At 40.7% G+C, this 23,594-nt stretch overlaps 1 protein-coding gene across 1 annotated transcript in view; it reads right to left on the bottom strand.

Moving 5' to 3' along the window:
* Positions 1-23,594, bottom strand: part of Phex (phosphate regulating endopeptidase homolog, X-linked) — a 210,161-nt gene that overhangs the window by 125,217 nt on the left and 61,350 nt on the right. Inside the window, exons 7-12 of the mRNA XM_013026527.1 lie at positions 22,627-22,695; positions 20,521-20,637; positions 16,443-16,526; positions 14,797-14,942; positions 6,096-6,189; positions 3,190-3,318 (exon numbers count right to left, since the gene is read on the bottom strand). Coding sequence (XP_012881981.1) covers positions 3,190-3,318; positions 6,096-6,189; positions 14,797-14,942; positions 16,443-16,526; positions 20,521-20,637; positions 22,627-22,695 — 639 coding nt within the window. The remainder of the gene's footprint in view (positions 1-3,189; positions 3,319-6,095; positions 6,190-14,796; positions 14,943-16,442; positions 16,527-20,520; positions 20,638-22,626; positions 22,696-23,594) is intronic.

Here is a 23,594-nt window from a genome sequence, read left to right as displayed (position 1 = left end):
TTTATATGGTCATTGCACACACTTATTGAATACTTGTGATCCTCTCCTAAGAATATCATCCTTTGTTCTCACTGTGTGAATGTTTAGTGTGTTTAATTAATCATGTCCAAGTTACTTATTTGTCTTTTGCTATCCATTGAGTTTACTTTTAGATTTATAGGCACATTCTAATTATTACAAATGAGGGAAACCATGCAGCCTGTTTCCTTGGGTTTCATTTACTTCACTTAATATAATTGTTTCCAAGTCTTTCCATTTCCTTACTGATGGGACAATGAATGAGCAGAACAAACCATAGAAACGCAAGGAAGTCTGTGAACTCCTGTCTCCAATTAATCACCAAAACAAAAGCCAGAAGTGGTAGAGTACTAGCCTTGAGCAAAAAAGCTCAGGGGCAACTCTCAGGCCCTGAATTCAAGCCCCAGGACTGGTACAAAAAATAGAACTACCAAGCCAAGCATGTCTATAACCCTACCTATTCAAGAGGCTGAGATCTGAGAGTCTTAGCTAGAAACCAACCACAGGTAGACAAAGCCAAAAGACTCTTATCTCAAATTAACCAGCAAAACATTGGAGATGGAATTTGGTTCAGGTGATAGAGTACCAGCCATGAGCAAAAATGTCAAATGTGAGTGCAAGACCTAGGGTTCAAGCCCTAGTACCAGCACAATAACTAAATAAATAAATAGGACTACCATTTAATCCAATCATCCTTCTACTGGCTATATTTCCAAAGGAAATGAAATCCATACCTTAAAGACATGCAACTCCATGAATTGTTTGTAGCCATGTTCCTATGGAATCAATGTAACTACCAATGAATGAAAGGATAAAGAAAATCTGGTGCATATCTGTATGTGTGCACATTTGTGTGTGTGTGTGCATGTACACATGTGTGTGACATACACAGTGGAATTCCACACACATTATGATGTTATTTGGTTGTAATATACAAGGAAATTCTGCCTTTTCCAACAGAGGAAAACCTGAAGGACATTTTGCTAAGTGGAACTATGCCAGATGGTGGAACTATGCCAGATGAAAAAAGGCAAACAGAGTTTGATCCCATTTGTATATAGGATATAAAACCATAGGATTCAATTATAAAAAAAAAAAGAGTAGAGCAGTAGTTGCCAGGGGCTGAGGGAGAATGGAGGGATGTTAGCTAATAGATATAAACTTTTAGTTATAAGATGAGTAAGTTCTGGGGTTCCAATATTCAACATGGTGACTTCAGTTACTATTATGTGTATACTTGAATTTTTCCTAAGTGCCCTCACTATATACTAACACAAAATGATTAAGTGTGGTGATGGATGTGTGGATTTGACTGTGATAATCATTTTCCAATATGTATCTAATCTTCACATTGTATACCTTGAATATACATCATTTTTAAATAGCAAATATGCCTGAATAAAGCTGGAAGAAAAAAAATGTGCCCTGTCCTACAATATAGCTGAAACAGATGGAAAAGAATATGTTGCCATGGTGACAAGTCTCTCTTAAAATTCATGACTTCCAGGACTGAGGTTGTAGCTCTATGGTAAATCATTTGGTTAACATATGCCAGGCCCTGGGTTCAATCTCCAGTAAAATACACACACACACACACACACACACACACACACACACACATCACATCACATACACATACACACACACACACACACATCACATCACATACACACACACATCACATCACACACACACACACATCACTTCACACACACACACACATCACATCACATACACACACACACACACACACACACAGATTCCAGGCAACCAGGCATGGTTGTAATCTCTGGACTCTGAGGCAAGAGGATCATGAGTTCAAGGCAGCACAGCCTACATAATGAAGCCCAGTCTCACAAACCAAAATAAAAATTAAAAATTAAATAAATTCAAAAATAAAAATAAAGCCAGGTGTTGGTAGCTTGTGTCTGTAATCCTAGCTACTCAGGAGACTGAGATCTGAGGATTGCGGTTCAAAGCCAGCCCCAGTAGGAAAGTCCTTGAGACTATTATTTTGACTTAACCATCAGAAAACCAAAAGTGGAGCTGTGGAGCTGTGGCTCAACAAGGTAAAGTATTAGCTTGGAGTAAAAGAGCTCAGGGACAGCACCCAGACCCTGAGTTCAAGCCCCACAACTGACAAAAATAAACACACTGGATGGTAAAAGACAAAAATTACACCAGGACATGGTAAGTTATACAGGTCTCTAGACATTCACATAGTGAGACCAAAGGTGGATATTCTTAGGAGAGGATCACAAAGGCTCAAAACTATGTGTGTAAAATAATATTTATAGAAATGAATTCCAAGAAATGGAAACAAGAGGTTATTTTTTCTTTGTTGCTGCTTTTATTTTCTTTACTTTTTGTCTTCTTTGCAAGTCTATCTGATTTGGGGAGAAAAAAGGGGAGCATAGAAATGGTGGGACAAAGGATGAACAAATGAAGCAGTGATAGTCACTAGACGCTTTGTTGAAAATGAACTACACAATTTTTGGGTGGGGATGGGAGGGGAAAACTAGAAGAGACCAAGAGAAGGCGTGACACTATTCCAAAAGAAATGTACCCACTACCTAACTTATGTAACTGTAACCCCTCTGTATATCACCTTCACAATAACAATAATATATATTTATTTATTTTTTGGGGGGGTCCGGTCATGGGGCCTGAACTCTGGGCCTAGGCGCTGTCCCTCAGCTCTTCAGCTCAAGGCTAGCGCTCTTCCACTTGAGCCACAGCGCCACTTCCGGCTTTTTTTTCTTTTTGCTTACATGGTGCTGAGGAATCGAACCCAGGGCCTTGAGCATGCAAGGCAAGCGCTCTACCACTGAGCCACCTTCCCAGCCCTATATATTTATTTTTAAGTGACACAAAATAAATTCGTGACCTTAAAACCTCACTTCAACCTAGACCTTGCCAGTCTCTAAGCATTCGTGCTAAATTTCCTCAGTTCAGCTCCTCTTCCACTCCTCTACACATCTATTTCATACCTTCTCTTCCTCTGATCTTCAATAATCAATTCTACCATTTCACATGCATTGACCATTCTTCCTATTTACCTGAGAAATGGAAGGAACCAAAGATAACACCTATCCTCTAGTCGACTGATTACATCCTTGCCAGATCTGGCTAGACTACCACTGTTTTGATTCAGTAGGGAGCGTCACTTACCATCTCCTTCTTATCTTCCTGGAAGTGGACGTCCACAAACATTTTTCCAACAACATAAGGAAGGGCACTTTCGATAAAGTTTACACATTTGTCCCACTGAGGAAGCAGAGTTGTGGTCCCCTGGATTACCTGTGGAAGATACAACGTATGGCTGAAATACTCCAAGCCACTGGAAGAAAAAAGTCAACAAACCTCAACCCAGATACTAGAGGCAAAGCTGAAATCAGATGGAAAAGAATTATGCTTGCCCTAGTTACATTGAAGCCTAGATGAAAATATTTTGACAGTGAAACAATAATTACATGTTTTGCCATTTCTTCCACTTTCTTCCATAAAGCATAGGATCTGGGCCATGGCATAACTTTTGTACAGTCAGCATCCCCAAGACAGAATACTGCCCACAGTAGTACTTGGTATCTATTGAGAAGTCAAGTTGCATCAGGGAAGGTCTAGAATCAACAGGTGAGCAACAGGGCAAACCAGAAGAATACGGCCCACCATGAACAACCTAGTGAACATATTTATATTGTGTCATAGCAGAGAACATTCTGGTAAACAAGGAAAATACAGATGTAAACGCTTTTCCCATCTGTCCTCATTAGACCATTATAAGAAAACATTTACAAACAAGGATCTTCGAAAACAGGACTTGGAAGGTTCAAAGGTTTATTCTTGGAGAACGAAAGCAGAGGAATAAATATTGTTTAAGTCATTCGTGAAAGGTTGAGAGAGCAGGCAGGGAATGAAGTGGTGGGAAGGTGGGGGGGGCTCTGAGAAATATGGCTGGAAATGCCATGTTACAGACATGACATTGGAGCAGGATGAAAGAGATAGATGTTTAAGTTCATCTCTTCTTTTTCTGCTTTCTGGGAACACGACCCATCTCGGGGGTAAGGGACAAATCTATTTTTAAAACCTCAAGAAAAAGAAATCCTTCGGCAATTCAATATTATATTTAGCACTTCATGCTCAAGAAATATCCCGTCATACCTAACCTCAATTTTTCACACACTATGTCTTATACCTCTCTCCCTCTCTCTCATTCTCTGCACAGTGGGGGTGGAAAGTAGCTGGGGAATCATCTTTTATGTGAGCCATAGGAGTTAAAAATACCCTCATACTGAAAGTACCTACTTGTTTTGTATCTTAACCATTTGATATGACCTAAATATATGTAGCTGTTTGATGCTATTCTCTCTAACATGATTTTACATTCCATGATTTCAAAGAGTCAGGCTACACACACACACACACACACACACACACACACACACACACACACACAGCACTAGTCTGCAAACATCATGGCCTACTAAGAATTTCTGTACTTACCAGCCTCCCTCATAACTAAAAAGTCTGTTAAATGAAATCAGAGCTTATAAGATTTGATATTCACTTCACTTTAAATGGGTAGAAAGCCAGGCTGCTGGTGGCTCATGTCTGTAATCCTAGCTACTCAGGGGGCTAAGATCTAAGGACTGCAGTTCAAAGCCAGCCTAGGCAGGAAAGTTCTTGAGACTTATCTCCAATTAACCACCAAAAAGCTGGCAGTGGAGCTGTGGCTCAATTGCTAGCCCTGAGCACAAAAAGCTTAGAGACAGCATCCAAGCCCCTGAGTTCAAGCCCAGTACCAGCATACAAAAAAAGCCACAAGTCAAGGTGTGGCTTATGTGCCAGCCTTCAGCAAAGCAATCTAAGGAAAAAGCAAGACCCTGAGTTCAAGCCCTAGTAATATCATTAAAAAATCAATAGAAAATTAAAACTTTTTTAAATCACTAAATTTTAAGTCCTTTAGAGATAGCAGATTTAGTCAGATACAAGCCTCATGAATACATATGAGGTAACATCTGTGTAAGCTGAGAGGCAGAAAGGGTAGGCTAGAAGGAAAGAATCAAGAGCCAGGAACAGAAGGAAAAGAAATTCCATTCAGGCCATCATTTGAAGGATGTATCCACAAAGAAACAAAATTGTGATAGGCCTCATAGCCTAGCAGAATTAGGATAGATTCAAGATTGAAGATCTAAGTTCAGGACAGAACTCTAGCTCCAAACTTAAAAGGAACCTTTATGCTATCTAATACATATATCATACACATGTTGAATACTCAGAATCCTACACTTCAAAACTTACAAAATCGATCACAAAAACTTATTCCTCTGGTCAGAATGAAATCTTGTCCTTTTTAAAGGAAGGATCACCCTCTCTCCATCCTCCGATAGCTATCTTTCTACTCTCTGTTTTTGTAAAATCAGCTTTTTTAGATTCTACATATATCTGACCATAGTTGATGATAATTGCATTACACAATTTATATTTGCTAAAATAGAGTTTTACCATTCTCAGCACAAGAAAATGGTACATTAGTGAGGCAGTATTGAATCTCTCCATAAGATATGTGTGTGTGTATGTGTGTATCCAAACATTTCATTGGAGATATGTGTGTATATGTGTGTGTGTCCAAATATCACGTTAGATGCCCTTAAACATATACAACTATCAAACTTATTATTTGTCAATGAAAAATTAAAGAAGCATACTGTAACTTCTTTTTAAAAGGTATTATAAAGGAATGTTAAAACTGTAATTATAGTGACCTCTGTTAAAAATAAATGGGAGAAAATGGAAATAAGTTGACAACAGGGGAAGAGTTTAAAACCAATGCCATGATCCTTAGTATTGACCTAAATTTCACTATATAGTCCCAAAGTAGAGTTTGAGGGTAGTTTCACTATATGTCAACTATACCTGGATTAAAAGAAATAAAGAAAAAATAAATGAAAGTAGAACTTGGGCTGCAAACTACCTGTGTTCCATGCCTAAAGATGATTTATATTAGATTACTTAATATGCAGACTGTTTAGCATGTAAAATTATCCAGTGATGTAACATTATACTCTCAAACTTACCCGTGAGAATTCCAACCATCTATATTGAAAGCGCCTGCTAAGGTTTGGAATTCTGGAATAAACCATTCTCCACACCAAATAGTTGGCAATGGTCCTGTGAACAGAGGGAGAAGCACATTTATTGTATTTTAGGTCAATAGCTGATACTCTGCAGAACACCTTCAGAACTGTTGGCAAAGTTTCATAGAGAGTCCACTTATTCATACAAAAATGCAGGGCTCTCTGCTTGAAGAATCACCTCAGATGATAAAATGTCAATAAGTACAACCAAAATCGACTTGTTTTTCACTACCTACTACAACTAGATGAAACAGAGATTACGGCCTCAGACCTAAGTGCAAGCATCTTGCTTTCCCTCTCAACAAAGAGTCTGCTATTGGCTCACCTTCCATGTCTGCAAATGCAAATGCCTTCCAAAGATAGATGACCGGATGCAATGGTTCTATGATATTTGCCTTCCAAAACTAAAAGTATTAATTAATATCACTCTTGTAGATTTGCACCTTGATCGATCCTTATTAAATAAGTCAGCTCAGGCAAAGTACTCAAGCTCTCTGATTTGTCTTTCCTCATAATGCAATAGGTTATTGTGAGGTTAAAATAAATAACAAAAGGCTGACAAAGATTACAATTCCTAAGTTGTTGCGGTTACGGTTATTTGCTTCCAAGCATGAAAACAATGTCATAGGCTCCTGCAATTTCCATGGTACATATTTCCCAAAATCTGTTACATGTTAAATGTTGCCTTTTTTCTATAAGCGAAAGATGCTCTGGCCTCCGAAAGATGTGTGATCTGAGTTAATTTCTAACTCAATAGTGATGATGGGTTTTTAATGAGCCATCCCTCCCAGCTGGGCCATTACTATGGCGCCTAATCACACACATTCCTAAGGTAGCTCTTGGGTCAACCAGAAATGGGATAACAGTGTGACATGATGATGCTAACTAAGCAGCCTATCAATAGCAAGCCACACTCGCATTTGCGTGGCAATCTACTATAGTAGACATAGACTCCAATGAGAAAAAAATATACTTCAGTGTAGATACCAGGATATGGATGTTTATTTCAATTTATATAATTTATATTAATACACTAGGATTCATTTTTGAAACAAGGTCTCATGATTGGCCTAGTTTGGCCTCAAACATAGGATTCTCTTGCCGCCACCTCCCAAGTGCTGAGATTACAGATGTGTCTGTGCCCTACCAGACCGATCTCTGGGGATATTGTGTGTATGTGCATCTCTCTCTCTCTCTTTCTCTCTCTCTCTCTCTCTCTCTCTCTCTCTCGGCTGACAGTAGGGCTTGAACTCAAGGCTTCTAGCTCTTGCTTGGCTCTTTCACTCATGACTGGCACTCTACCACTTAAGTCAGGCCTCCTCTTTCAGCTTTTCTCTAGTTCATTGGCAATGAGTGCCTCAGATTTGTCTGCTCGTTTCAGCTTCAAATCATGATTCTCAGATCTCAGCCTCCTACATAGCCAGGATTATACCTCATACCTATAAGCCATTGGATTCCAGCTTCTGGGAATATTTTTTAATAAATAAAGAAATGGAAATTTTATGACGAAATAACTATTTTTCAAATGTCATGAATTAATCTTTCAAATAACATTAAGTCCATACTTTAAGGTACATTATCCACATAGGGTTAGGTTAAGGTGTAAATCAGTATTTCATATAATGTTCCTATTTAAAACATATCTGATATAGCCTTAGATTTGGTTAAGTCATCATTGTCTTTCCCTTGTCATCTGGCTAACTATGATGTGTGGGAGAGAAGAGTCACTACTGTCATTTCCTTGCCATTCACTTGCGCTTACATCATTAGGAAGAGCTTCATTTCATATTTCCCTCCAAGAAATCTTAATCCACCTGTCCATGTTATGAGAATTAAATTAAACTAGATAATAAAATCCATAAATCTAGTCATATTGGCAAATAGCTAAAGCTTCTTTTGAATATATCAAATGAAAACCAACCAATGACCATGACAAGTACCCCCCTCATGTGTGCCATTAGGACCTAATGGGGGTTTATGGCCATCCCTACTTCTGAATAAGACATCTTCACTGAGCACTTACTATTCCTGGTACCAGGATCTATAAGGAATATAAATACATGAACATCCTGTGTCTATAGTTAAAGAACTAAAGATTTTGTCTTGTTATTATAAATGTACTTATCTACTAGAAGAAGAGACTATAAGTAGATAAGAGACCCTTCTTTCATTGGCACCCAGATATATACCAAGGGTTCTAGGTGCTAGGAAGATAGAGAGGTGAGAAAGATAGACTGTGATCTTCTAAAGCTTTTAACAGAGTAAGGAAGACGATCTGAGCACATAAATAATTGAGGCTTGCAGCCATTAAGTAAACTCATCCTATCATCAAGAGGTCTTTAACCAGTACAATCATCTGGGAAGTTTTTTGGTTGGTTGGTTAGTTGGATGGTTGGTTGGTTTTTCAGCCCTAGGACTTCATCTCAGGGCTTGAGCACTGTCCCTAAGCTCCTTTCTTTGAAGGCTAGCACTCTACCACTTGAGCCACAATACCACTTCCAGCTTTTTCTCATTGGTTTCTTGGAGATAAGAGTCTCATGGACTTTCCTGCCTGGGTTGGCTTTGAACTGCGATCCTCAGATCTCATCCTCTTGAGTAGCTAGGATTATAGGTGTGAGCCACCAGTGCCCAGCTCTGGGGAGGTTTGTTTGTTTTTTTTAAGTCCAGAGGCCCAGGCTATCTTAGACCTATTAAATCCCATTCTCAAGTGCAGGACCTAGCACAAATACTGCTTTAACTAACGATATCCCCACTAAGCTCCATGTATAGCCAACTCAGAAAATCGATGTAATAAACATGGAAGCCAGAGCAGAGTTTTGCCCTACACCACAGAGTGATGAGTGCCAATTTAGAACACAGCTATAATTTCTTAACCATCCATAAGGACCATAAAAACACTCCAACAAAAGTGATTCACAGAAATCTGTGGGCACCGGAAGAAAACAGTGAGGTCTTCCTGGCTAAGGAATGACTAAGATGATGGTGTGACAGGAAGATCTCTGAGATCTGGAAGACAATGGCACTGATGACTTGTTCCAGTGTGTTACAAATATGCTGACAGATTGTGCTGGAGCACAGCTAAGGAGTGCTAATATCACCACGCCAGGAACGGAGATGACCATAATGACTGAATCACTGCCACCTAATGCTAAGATACATAAAAAACTCAAACAAACAAAATTCAGACTCAGCAACAGTCCTTGAAAATAACACATAATAGCTTTTTTTACCCAAAAAAAGCATTTTCAGCAGTATGGTAATTTCCCCAAGTGGCAATAAATAAAGTAGAGAAAAGCAAAGCATCTGAGAAGAGAGCCCACCACTGAGAAAGCAATATGAAATCCTTCTGTAAAACCTGTGACTTGGAATATATGGGGTTTTCTCAAGAAACTTTTGGGACCTTGTCTTCTCTATTAGCTTACATTCTCTATTAGTTTATATGTACATTACATTTACCAGATCATAATATATCTTTTTTTTCTTGTGCTAGTCCTAGGGTTTTAACTCAGAGCTTGGGTAGCATCCCTGTGGGGTTTGTTTTTTTGCCACTACTGGAGCTTGAACTCAGGACCTGAGCATTGTCCTTGAGCTTCTTTTTGCTCAAGGCTAGCACTCTACCACTTGAGCCACAGCACCACTTCCGGCTTTTTTTGTTTATGTGGTACTGGTACAAACCCAGGGTATAACCCTGGGTATAAACCCAGGGCTTCAAGCCTGCTAGGCAAACACTCTACCACTAAGCCACATTCCTAGCCCTTCCCTGAGCTTTTTTATTGAAGGCTAGCACTCTACCATTTGAGCCACACCTCTAATTCTACATTTTTGATGGTTAATTGAAGATAAAGAGTCATGGACTTTCTTGTCTGAGCTTGCTGAGAAAAAAAATTGTGATCCTCACATTACATCCTGCTGGGTAAGGAGGATTATAGGCATGAATGAGCCACTGGTTTCTGGTATAAAATACTTTCTTTGACCTTTATCACAGGATAGTAGATGGTTATTACATAATCCCATTTTCAGATGGAACAGAGATCAGAAGACTAGCAAGGAAGATTTTCAATCCAGTAGTAACATTGAAGTCTTCAGATTCAAAGTCAGTTTTACTCTTCCCAATCATACAATGGCAAATGGGTCCAAGAGGTTCTTCTCAAATGGTCTCAAAACCTAACGGCTCTTTCTAAATCATATAGGCTGCCAGAACAATCTGTTCTCAAAATGTGTCCCTGACCCAGCAGCTTCAACACCACCTGAAAACTTAGGAGAAACTTGCTGTTTTCTTCCTCATACCTACTGAATTAGAAATTGTGGGCATGGGGCTCAACATCCTAAGGTTTAGCAAGCTCTCCATGGGATTCTGATACTGTCCAGAGCTGTGTAAAATAGGAACATATACAGCTGCTACAAAAATCAAAGATAACCAGTTATCTTAATGGAGGGTAATATCATTGTGTTGTATGAAGGATTTTTACCAGCAGATTCTAGGTTTGACAGACACACCCACAGGAGACTTGGGTGGCATTCCTCCAGAGAGGAGGGCAGAGGATGCTGAGAACAATATATTAAATTTGTATACACATCCTCAGCCTGTTATAGTCCCTTAGCTCTCTAGCCTTCTGCCTCAAAGGGAACATCTGGATTCATGTTCTTCCTACCACATGAGATGTTCAGTCATCCCTTTTCCCCTCTCCAGGATTTGGAAAAGTGCTACTTTGGGGTTCTGTCCATATGTCACTTCCTTGACGGTGGTGATAAAGCATCTGGTTAACTTCTAGACAATTTCAAGTGTCTACTGTGTGGGAAGCACTGAGTTGGACCTTGAAGTTACAAAAGCAGTTACAAAAGGGCTTGCCATCAGGTTCCCATTGTATCCTGGAAGAATTGAAAGAAGAGTGGTCATTTCAGGAAAGGAAGTGAGTTCTTTTCTTTTCTTTTCTTTTCTCTTTTGGTTGGTCACAGGGATTGAACTCAGGGCCTGTGCACTAGCCCTGAGCGCTCAAGGCCAGTGCTCTACCAGTTTGTGCCACAGCTCCCATTCTGGTATTCTGTTGGTTAATTGGAGATAAGGCTCTCAAACTTTGCTGCCCAGGCTGGCTTTGAACAGTGATCCTCAAATCTCAGCCTCCTAAGTAGCTAGGATTACAGGTGTGTGCCACCCGCGCCCAGTAGAAGTGAGTTCATTGATAGAAGCATATCCATGGAAAGTTCAACTCCTTTTTCTCCAGGTACACAGCTATACTCTACTTCCCAGCCTCCCCTACAGTTAGTAGTCACATAATGGAAGGATCCTGAGCTCCTAAGTCACTGCTTAGAAGAAATCTGCCTTATAGCAACACCAGGGTCGGACTGTTCCATGAGCAGAGGTACAGTTTTTATTGTGCAAGCTCATGAGACTATATAGAGGCACTTGTTATAGCAAGAGGCATATATTGACTAATAAAATAGCTATGAGGACCCTTAATTAGTCTTATAAGACTGCATGAATGATGACTAAAGGATCAACAAAGATTGGAAGTACAGTTCAGCCCTGGATTCTGCCACCAGCAATGAAGGGAGAGAGGGAAGGAGGGAAGGAAAGAGGAAAGGGAGGGGAAGGAATGTGATATACAAAGTGTTGTGAAGTTTTTCAAGACACAGTGTATTGAAATCTCATAGAACAATACAGAATTCGGCCAGGTGCTGCTGGCTCACACCTGTAATCCTAGCTATTCAGGAGGCTGAGATCTGAGGATCATGGTTCAAAGCCAGCCTAGGCAGGAAAGCCCATGAGATTCCTACCAGCAATTAACCACCGAAAAACCAGAAGTAGAACTATGGCCCAAGTAGTAGAGCACCAACCTTGAGCAGAAAAGATCAAGGATAACACCCAGACCCTGACTCAAGCCCCAAGACACAAAAAAATAATAATAAATAAAATACTGTACAGTTTTATCGTTAGGCTGTCTGTATAAGATATATGTGAAAAATAATTGAGTTCTGAGTTGGGACTTGAGTCCAATCCCCACAATATCTCACTGTGTATATGTGAATATACCCGAAGCAGAAAATTATATCTGAAACCCAAAATGGTTCTAGACCTAAGTACTTCAGAAAAAGGATACTCATCCTATATTTCAGAGCTAGGAATGATCACAAAATAGATTTATAAAGCTGTTACCCCAATCTCCCCACCCCATCCCCAGAAAGCTAATCTTAAATCTTTTTCAGGAGAATATTTAAAATCCAGGTTCCCATATGATCAAGGAAAGAGAATAACAATAAATAAAATCCGTATTCCCAGGACTCTCCCAGTTCTATTTATCAGACTATATGGAGGAGGCCCTTGGAATTTGTTTCAATGAGGGCTCAGGGAGATGTATTGCCATCACAGGCCCAAGGAGCTTACTTGTGCACTTTCTCTTGTTAGAGTTGATTTCCATCTAGAAAAGCTTCAAAGAAACATTGAAATTGAAAAGCAAATCTAGCTGGGCACTGGTGGCTCATGCCTATAATCCTAGCTACTCTGGAGGCTGAGATCTGAGGCTGATGGTTTGATGCCAAACTGGACAGGAAAGTCCGTGAGATTCTTATCTCCAATAAACCACCAGAAACCTGGCAGTGGCAGTATGCTCAAAGTGGTAAAGTGCTATCCTTGTGCAAAAGAGCTCAGAGACAGCACTGAGGCTCTGAGTTCAAACCCCATGTCAGACAAAAGAGAAAACAAAGTCTGTTTCTTTCTCCCTTGTCTGAACATAAATTATTTTCATCATCAGATGTTTTAAAAGCAGAAGTACAGGATATTGGTGGCTCATATCTGCAATTCTTGCTACTCAGGCAGCTGAGATCTGAACGGTCATAGTTTGCAGCCAACCCAGGTACAAAAGTCCATAAGAGGGGCTGGGAAGGTGGCTCAGTGGTAGAGTACTTGCCTTGCATGCATGAGGCTTTGGGTTTGATTCCTCAGCACCACATAAGCAAAAAGAAAAAAGCTGGAAATGGTGCTGTGGCTCAAGTGGTAGAGCACTAGCCTTGAGCTGAAGAGCTGAGGGACAGCACCCAGGCCCAGAGTTCAGGCCCCACAACCAACAAAAAGAAAGAAAGAAAGAAAAGCCTAGGAACATGGATGAACTCAAAAGTCCACAAGATTCCATCTCCAACTAACTGGCAAAAACTTGAACTGCAGGTATGACTCAAGTGGTAAATTGCCAGCCATAAGTAAAGAGGTTGAACAAAGTATGAGTATCTGAATTCAAACCCAGGGGAAAAAAAGAAAAGAAAAAGCAGCAAGTCTTTAGGGGAACCAAGCACTTCTTGGTAGAGGGAGGGGAATCAGATGTTACATTTTAATTCTAGGACTTTTCTAAGTTTTTCTGCCATGAAATTTCTAGTAAGATAACTAGAGTCTAAATAAGAAAATGTAAATTTTTAATCACGGTCTCATAATTAGATTAGTTATTTGAAGGGGCGGGGATGTAAACTTACTTACATTTCTGTGGTTGTTTTCTGTAGTCAAATATGAATGGCTAAATAAACATGTCAATGTATTTTTCCTTGGCATGTTTAGCATGTTTTTTTTCCTTTGTGGTACTGAACTAGCAAAACTACAAATTCTAAAACATTCTTTGAAATAAGCAAAAGCTGGCAGTGTAATTTTTCTGTAGCTCTCAAAATGGTCTTATGTCTTCTCAGCCTAGGTACTTTGGTTTATTGCCAAAAAGTGATTTTCTAACTAAAAAGAAACCAGAGGAAAAACAGCAAAAGACCAAGAATGAACTGGAAACAAATAGGAATTCCTAAAGATATCCCAAGAAACAACATTGTTACATAACTAGTCTCAAAATTAATAAACAATTTAGGGTCTTGGAGAGAACAGTATAGACAAAGACCAGAAACAAGGGGTAAAAACTTTGTGCATTTGGTGCCATCACACCAAAGAAATTACACCAGACGATGGTTTGGGCCAATTTGTTAGAAGGCACTTAGATTTTTCCTGTGACTTGTAATTTTGTTTAAAAGCAATTTTCAGCCAGGCACTGGTGGTTAATGCCTATAATTCTAGCTACTCAGGAAGCTGAGATCTGGGGATCACAGTTCAAAGCCAGCCTGGGCAGGAAAGTGTATGAGATTCTTATCTCCAGTTAATCACACACCAAAAAAGCCAGAAATGGAATTGTAGCTCAAGTGGTAGAGCACTAGCCATGAGCACAAAAGCTCAGGAACAGTATCCCAGCCCTGAGTTCAAGACCTAGACTGGCAAAAAAAAAAAAATCAATTCTCAGGCTCAGCACAGTGGTACATACCTATGGTCCCAGCTACATTGAAGGCAATGGTAAGAAAATCACTAAGGCCAGACCAGGTAAAAAGCTCAAGACTCTATCTAAAAACAAACTAGGAAGTGGCACTGTGACTCAAGTGGTAGAGCGCTCACTTTGAGGTGAATAGCTAAGGGACGAGGTCCAGAGTTCAAGCCCCATGTCTGACCAAAAAAAAAGAAACCTAACAGAAAAATGGCTGGTTAGCATGGTTCAATGGTATAGCCCCTGTCTAGCAAGTTCAAGGCTCTAAGTTCAAATCCCAGTTTTATCTACTCCCCAACAAAGCAATATTCAAAGGACATGAGAAGAGCAAACAATAGCCACAGTAAAATGTATATGAAAATTCTTACTTCTTCCTTTCAGAGCCTAATATTCTAAATAAATCTTTGAAATATTGTGGGACGCGGACCACCACATTCTCTGAGGGGCCAATGTCTTTCAGGTGAGGGTACAATCTGACGTCAATGACCTTCTTGATGTAGCCCAGCCAGTCAAACTAAAAGGAGAGAAAATAAAACAGTGAAGACCTTTATTCGACAAAAAAGAAAAAGACAAAAAGAAAAAGAAAGCAACAGAGCAGGCTGAGCAAAATCCATTCTTATTGTTTCACCCAAATAGTGGAAGACATAACTGCCCATCATTTACTTTATCCAGAAAAAAAAATCTGATCATTGCTACTCTGACTTGAGGCCTTAATCACAGGTGAAGCCTACAGTCTGTACCATGAAAATATAAACAGTAAACCTGCTCACAAAGCAATACACACCAGGTTCCTTCTGATGCTCCACCCATCCCCCTCATTTGAATTCCCCTCCTCCATCCTCCCTCCATCTTCCTCTCTGGGCTCCATGGTTGCATCCTCCCACCATCCCCTCAAGCCTTGCTCTGTCCATATTCTTCCTCCTGCCCTCCCTCTATGCTGTAGTCTCCCTCACTCCTGTACACCCACAAGTACAGGTGCATCTCCTCCTTGGCACAGCCCTTCTTAACCCAGGAGGAAATGAGCAGGAACAGAAAGGAACACACCTCCATTCTTCAAAGCACTGCTTGGTGTTTCAGATTGGCTATGCTAAAAGCCACTTCCCAGCCTTTTCTCCCTTGTCTGCCTTCACTGCTGACATGGACAACCAGCTACTTATGTGCCCAGTGTATAACCCTTCCTGCTGTCATTAGACATGGCCACGTGACCCCACTCCACTCAGTGACAAAGAAAAGGGAGCCATGCAGGGATATTCCAGAGCGTCTGTCTTCCTTCTTCCTGTCCTGATTGCAGATGTAATGGATGGAGCTATGGTAGTCACTATGCAATATTAGTATTTAAACATAAAAGCCAAAAGCCAGTACATTAAGGAGAGTGCATTACATTGCAACTGAATCAACTATTAGTTGTGCCCAAACTTACATTGCTAAAAAATGTATCTTAGGTTTTCAAGCTACTATTGCTATGATTTTTATGTGGCTTCTAACATAAGGGATCTGGATACATACACAATGGATGTGTGTGTGTGTGTGTGTGTGTGTGTGTGTGTGTGTGTGTGTGTGTGTGTGTGTGTGTCACTTCTAGGGCTTGAACTTAATGCCTTGTGGGCTGCCCCTAAGTTTTTTTGCTCAGCTTTAGCCCTCTACTACATGAGCCACACCTTCATTTCCAGCTTAATTGGTGATTAATTGGAGATAAAAGTCTCACACACTTTCCTGCCCCAGCTGGCTTTGAATCTCAATGCTCAGATACCAGCCTCCTGACTAGCTAGGATTATAGGTGTGAGCCACTGGCGCCTGACAACACAAGGGATATTTTATGTGATAATTGACAAAGATTGGGATAACTGAAAAGACTGAGAGTAGGTTTTACAAGGCAAAATGGATAAATAACCATCCCTTGTAAAATGACCAGACACAAGAAGTTTTGCTGAATAGTTTTCACTAACCCGAGGGATTATACCATCACTTGTATCACGACCAGGTACCAGAGTTTTCCTGAATCGTTTTCACTAACCTGAGGAATCATAGCACTGAGTTCAGAGATGTTCATTTTGTTATACATCGCCTCACTGGTTCGGTTTTCATGGGGAATCATTATCTGTCAGAAAGACACTTAAGTTATTACTTTCAAATGAATCATTTCTTACCGCATGACTACTTTATACATGTGCCAAAACATCTGTTTAGTATTATAAAGTTTTTTAAGACCGGTGCCCAGCTGAGGGGAAGAACGGAGAAGTGACAGAATTTTAGACCAGATGAAGGAAGTAAAAAAGAAAATTACTTGGACTATTCAGTGTGAAATACTGTCTTCAGTGCATAAAGATCTTTCCAGAATCCCCTCTTCCTCTATCGTATGGATGGAAAGTCTATTCCTAGCTCAAATTTGACAGCCAAGCTAAAGCTGGATAACAGGCAACTATTTCACTTTTACCTGTGGTCTCCAAATAATGATCTCACCATTTTATGAATCACAGCTCATCCCTTCATCTCTAGGGGCAAATTTTCAGCCATGACCCCTGGCTGTATGGATACCACCCATGATCATTTTGTCAATAGCTCATTCCTTCACTTCACCTCTTGTTGCTTTGGTCTCGAGCTTTCCTTCATTCCACTGATGGGGGTATGGATTCAGTTACCATCTAGACACATATTTCAGAACCTGTACTTCTGCCCTGATCCTTCCCATTCTTTCTATTCTCAATACTCTTGGTCTTAGCCATTTGACCAACACCAAATCTAGGCTTCTAGACTCTACCACGTTCAACCTGATGTAAAAACAATGGCTAAGCTGGACACTGGTGGCTCTTGCCTGAAATCCTAGCTACTCAGGAGGCTGAGATCTGCCAGCATGGGCAGGAAAGTCTGTGAGACTCATCCCCAATTAACCATAAAAACCAGAAATGGAGCTGTGGCTCAAAGTGGTAGAATGCTAGCCTTGAGCAAAAAATGCTCAGGGACAGTGTGCCCAGGCCCCATGTTTGACAAAAGAAAAAAAATTGGCTATAGCTATCACTACCTCCATGGTCCAAACTATGATTTAAGACTTTGCCCACAATTCATTTTCTCTAGCAGGCCTTTCAATTAAAGTCTACTTGGTTCTTATCACAAGGGCAACTAAGTGGACAGAGATCTCTCCTTGTGTATAGTCTCTCTGGGTGGAATTAGTTGGCACACTCCCATGGCTGTCTTGCCAAAGACGTCTTTGAATTTGATGGGGCTGTCCTGTCTGCTTAGCCTCAGAGGTGGACCTAAGACTGAATATCCCACTCATTTTGCATGTCCTTAGTGAACTGAAGTAGATGAGGAGGGGAGCATTCCTCCAAAGCCTGAAGTCCGCACACTATGGATTTTCCAAATCCACAGAGGGCTGTGAAGCAGACACTTGTTCCCTGTTCTGTAAACACTTCAATGCCCTTAGCTTCTTCTCCCCCTCACCTTTCTACAGGTAAGGCCACATGCACCAACCAGTTCCCTGGCTGCATCTGAATCCTTGCCAAGGACAAAATCCACAAGTCCTTTCCTCCTCCTCCCTAACTCAGGCGTATGGCCTTGGAATCCTCTGGCCTCCGAGCTGTTCTCAGCTCACTGCCAGCTACTTCCCTCCACACACTGGATTTGTCACTTCATCTAGCCTCTTGACAATTCCTAGTGTTGCCTCAGGCCAGCTGTTTTTAGTTTCCTTTTTGGTCCAACTCCCTGACACAGGGCATGGTCTTTCTGTATCACAGTTTTGGTCCAAATGAGAGCACTGGGCCTTCTATTTGCCAGGGAAGTGAATCCAGATAGCTTGTAGACATGGCTGGAAGACACCTTTGCAGAATTCAAAACACAGAACATTTCAGAGAAATATCCATGAACTTCACCACAGCAGGAACAGAGTTTCATTGCCCAAACTTAATCTTTCACTTCTACTCCACTCTTCAACATACAATCCCCACCTTGACATGCAAAAAAAGCAAAAAGCACATGGACTCTAATTCACCTTCCCCTTCACCCCCCCTCGCTGGGGTTTGAACTCAGGACCTTGCACTTCTTAGGCAAGCAGTCTATTGTTAAGCCAGGCCTCTTGCACTGCTTTTTGCTGTTTGTGTGCATGTGGTATGGTGTGTGCTGATCCTGGGGCTTGAACTCAGATCCTGAGTACTGTCCTTGAGCTTCTTTTGCTCAATGCTAGTGCTCTACCGCTTGAGCCACAGTGCCACTTCACAGACTTTCCTACCAGGGCTGGCTTCAAATTGCAATCCACAGATCTCAGCTTCCTGAGTAGCTAGGTTTATAGGTGTGAGCCACTGACACCTAGTTTTTGCAGAGTATTGTTAAGATAGAGCCTCTATTCAGGCCTAGGCACATGCCTGAACTCTCATCCACCTATTTCAGGCTTCCTATCACTGCCAGGATGACAAGCGCATGCCACTACATCCAGCTTTCCTCCATGGAGATGGAGTTTCATCTGGCCTGAAACTTGGATTCTCCTGATCCCAGCATTCCAGACAGCATGGAACAGCAGGTACACATCACTCCATCCAGCTATGGGTTGGAAGAAGGTATCACCACCTTTTCTACTTGGACTGACCTCAAATAGCAATCTTCCCATGCTCAGCCTCCAAAGTGGTCAGAATTACAAGATGTGAGCCATTGGCAACTAGCTGCAAATCTATTTGATACAAGTACTTATATCTCATTACAAGGTTTCTATAATGGTTCATTCTGGGTCTTGGAACATTTAGGGCTTTTACATTGTTTCTTCTAGGGAAAAAAGGTATTCTATAAACTGAACGCTAACCCCTTAGGATTTCTCATTATTCTCATACATTTGTTTCATATCTTTGTGTCTATACTATGAGCCTACAAAGCTTTAAGGTGACTCATTCAGGATACAAGACACAATGACATTCATTACAGTAGAAGAAGAAAGGAATGAAAAAGAAGGATAGATGTAAAGTAGCACCAGAAAGGAAGCTTTAAAATGCTCACCAGCATGCCTTATATACTTCTACATCAGTTTTTATGTCCAGTATTGGCAGACATACTTCCCCAGCCCAGATCCTAATCTGACTCACTCTTGGGAATGGTATTAAAAGCAGACTCAATTAAAAGTAATGTTGTAGGGCCAGGAGTATAGCTCAGTAGTATAGCATATTCTTAGCCTATGTAAGGCTCTGAATATGATCCCTGGAATGTGTGCACATACACACACACACAGACACACACACACAAACACAGACACACACACACACACACACAGACACACACACACACAGAGTAAAGCAAAGCAAAGCAAAAAAAGCAACCTTCCATTGAATCAAATCAATAATCATCTGCATTCTATTTAAGCCATACAAGAGTTTCTCTAGAAAAACAGAATATCACTTTGCTGCACAAATATTAAATAAGCTAAGACCAAGGAATTTGAGGAATAAAAGGCCTCCCCTCTCTCTTTTCCTTCCTTTCTTTCTTCCTCTTTTTGCCAGTACCAGGGTTTGAAATCAGGGTCTTGTACTTGCTCAACTTCCTTGTTCATGGTTGGTACACTACCATTTGAGCCATGTCTCTAGGCCATATTTCTGCTAACTGTTTGGGGGATGGAGTCCCTCAGAGTTTTCTGCCTAGGCTAGCTTTGAACTTTGACACTCAGATCTCAGCCTCCAGAACAGCTAGGGTTACAGACATGAGGCACCAGCACTTAGCTGAAGAGCTCTTCTTGTTACTTCCCAATGGAGATGCTATTCTACCTTGAGCCCAAAGAGTAACAACACAGAAGGTTCTTGTTTAGTTACACTTTGTAACTTCATTCAGGATATATTGCTTTTGTTTGGGGGTGGGGGGTCCAGTTGTGGGGCCTGAACTCTGGGCCTGGGCGCTGTCCCTCAGCGATTCAGCTTAAAGCTAGCATTCTACCACTTGAGCCGCAGCGCCACTTCCAGCATTTTTTTCTGCTTCTGTGGTGCTGAAGAATTGAACCCAGGGCCTCATGCATGCAAAGCAAGCGCTCTACCACTAAGCCACCTTCCCAGCCCCGGATATGTTGCTTTTAAAAGAAGAAAAAGACAAATGAAAGGATACAAAGATTATTTTCAATGAAGACTTACCTCAGCTATCTTCATTTCCAATCTAATCACTGACTTCATGTCATGCTCAGCTCGGGAACTGTTAGCTCCTAAAAGCACAGCTGTGTCTACCATGAACTTGTAAAGGGCATCTCGATACTGTAAGAGATAAAGAAACAAGTGATCATGACAATAACCTACTAGATAGTATGTTTCAGAGAAGAGCAGAAACAGCAGGTAGAAATAAATGTCCTTCATTTTCACCAGGTACTCACAATATACTACAGACATTCTGAAATACCAGCTATCCATCTACCACTTTGAGTGATGGGTACCATTTCTATAACAGACAGCAATGTCTGGCCATCATGCATTGATCACACTAGATTTTCTGATAATTGGTGATATTATTATTACAAGAAACATTTCCAAATGAGCCCAGAATAGAATGTTTAAGGTCAGGTGTTCTCTTCTCAGACAAGTGAGGCTTTAATAAAAATAATGGGGAAGAACTGTTACTAAAAAAGCAGGAGGAACACTGGTTGGAAAGTGTGATTTATTCTCTTCCAGCTCAATTTATCCAGCTTCACACTAAGAAATAAGCGATGACTGTAGTGATCACAGCCCTGTATCTTTCTACATTTATTCAGTTTTCACAGTTGTCCTGCCTGGCTCGGGGTGGGTGTGGGGGGTGGAGGACATAGCAATGATGGTGAGAAATGTAGCAACTGGTAAATATATAGTTTTCTCACTAAGGTACACCTTGACCCATAAGCTGTTTTTTCCTGGATAACCGACCTTAAGACCTATAGAGTTCTTGGAAGATAGCAAGCCATTAAATATTAGTGACCCAAGCAGTAAGCAAGCTTTGCTCATAATCTTAATAGAAAGACTGTTTTGCCCGTCCCATGTCAAGTCAGAAAAAACAGTCAATATACATAGAAGGTGGCCTGCTAGGCACTGTGCATATGTCAAGGGAAGGCAGAACAGATGAAAATTAACTAATGCTTCAGTCTGGTTCTCAGTGTGTGCTCCAATATAATTAATAACTAACAACAGAGAGACCAAAGTAAGTTTCTTAATAAAGCGTGGAAACTCGAGAACTAGGGAAGCATTCCAGCCTGGAAAAATACGAGGGAAATTGAATTTGAAGGATAAATTCAGGAGTAGTGAGAATAAGGTGCTTTCTTGAGAAAGGAAACATAGATGTGTGGGAAAATATGGATTAGATCAAGCCATGAAGAAGCTTTGAATCCCCTCAAAGGAATTTATGCACTCTCTCAAGAGCAAGGCATGCCGGGAGCAGTATGGTGTAAACACAACTTGTCAAGTGGTATGAGGTCAATGGAACAAAATGGAGGAAGTATCCATTTACAAAGCTACTTGTAAGGTCAATTTGCCACCCTTTTGGATGAGCATCCTAAGTCCAAAAGCTACCTAGGATCTTGGTTAGTTTCTTGGCCTCCAGTGCCTGCTATAAGTAGAGGTTAGTATCTGTATAGACCCAGAAGACTTGGTCTAATTCTCTTTTAGCAATTCAATAATGTTTCTAAAATGAAATGAAAGTGTGAAAAATGAATGGGCTCTTTCCAGTGTTGCATGAAACTACTAGGCTTCCAAGTTAAACCAAGATGTCCAACTTGACTAAATCGCCTTTGTAAAGGGCATCTCCATACTGTAAAAGACAATGACATTACCCTTCATTAATGGGGGTACCTGCTAAAAATTCATATTCTCAGAGCCAACCTAGTCTATTAAATCAAAGTCTCTAAGGCTTGATACATATGAAAAGCTTCCCAGGTGATTGTTTAGTATTACAAATTTGAGAACAACTGGGTCTCCTTTCCCATACTTGCTCTGAACATGGTAATGATTGTGTGCTACACCTGAGAAGTGGTATCTCTCCAGCTACATCATGAGGACACTGAGCAAGGGAACTTGTATAGCCCTGGTGCCAGACTTCTAGAAGACAGAGACTGGAATTATCTGCCTTAAGAAAAGGTCCTTTCTTCCTACATTTGGAATGTGGTGAGTGACTAATCCATCACACTGTTCAATTCCAGTAAAAAAAAAAAGCAAGCATATTAGAACAAGTGATGGACTAAAACAGCCTAACAAGGCCCAGAGCTGAATATGAGTAAAACTTACAGACTTGGCTTCCGTACTGTTATCAAGGTAATCTTCCCTCACAGCTAGAGAGAGTGTTGCTTGGTCCAGCTGTTAAATAAAAACAGAAAACATGCTACAGCATTGGAAAATCTTATGTACCATATGAACAAGAGTTCTGAAAGCATCTACATCCCAGACATATTTTGGGCTCTGTCACCATTAGAAATACAACTACCTGGAAATAGGTACTTTGGTGATGACTGATTTAAAGAATTGGAGACCTGTCCTTGCTTTGCTGATTCATCGTTTCACAGTTGCGGTTCTGTTGACACTGATTAGCATCAAGGCTAATTGAATTGGGGTAGATCTTAGAGATTATAGCCAGAAAACTGATGCAACTTTCCCAATCCAATATGGTTAGGAAAAGCTCAGAGTGCAATACTAGATCCAATATCCAGATCTCTGCATTATTGCACAAATGCCAATCTGGATGGAGTTGATTAATCACATTCTCTACCTTAACACCTCTAAATAATGTCTCTTTCATCCAAAAGTAATGGATTTGTTTTGAGAAATCTGCAAATTTTGGGCCATCTCTGCAAAGTTTAGGAGAGGTGATCAAAACATAGATAATGATCAGACAACTAAATAAGTAAAATAATAATGATGGATAAATATAGTATAAGTTCTTGGAATACAACTTTCAGAACTACAAAGCAAACCAAAGGAAATAAAACAATTTGTTCAGAATATATGCTAGAAAAAATTTATGCAAAATAACTGAAACTTGACCCCTACCTTCCACCTTGAATAAAAAATGGATTGTAGGGGCTGGGAAGGTGGCTCAGTGGAGAGCGCTTGCCTTGCATGCCTGAGGCCCTGGGTTCAATTCCTCAGCACCACATAAGCAAAAAAAAGCCAGAAGCGGTGCTGTGGCTCAAGTGGTAGAGCGCTAGCCTTGAGCTGAAGAGCTGAGGGACAGCGCCCAGGCCCAGAGTTCAGGCCCC

The sequence above is a fragment of the Dipodomys ordii genome, unplaced genomic scaffold, assembly GCF_000151885.1.
Source record: "Dipodomys ordii isolate 6190 unplaced genomic scaffold, Dord_2.0 Scaffold94, whole genome shotgun sequence".
Lineage (NCBI taxonomy): Eukaryota > Metazoa > Chordata > Mammalia > Rodentia > Heteromyidae > Dipodomys > Dipodomys ordii.
The sequence above is the reverse complement of the archived record's forward strand: the minus strand, read 5'-3'. Positions and strand labels throughout refer to the sequence as shown.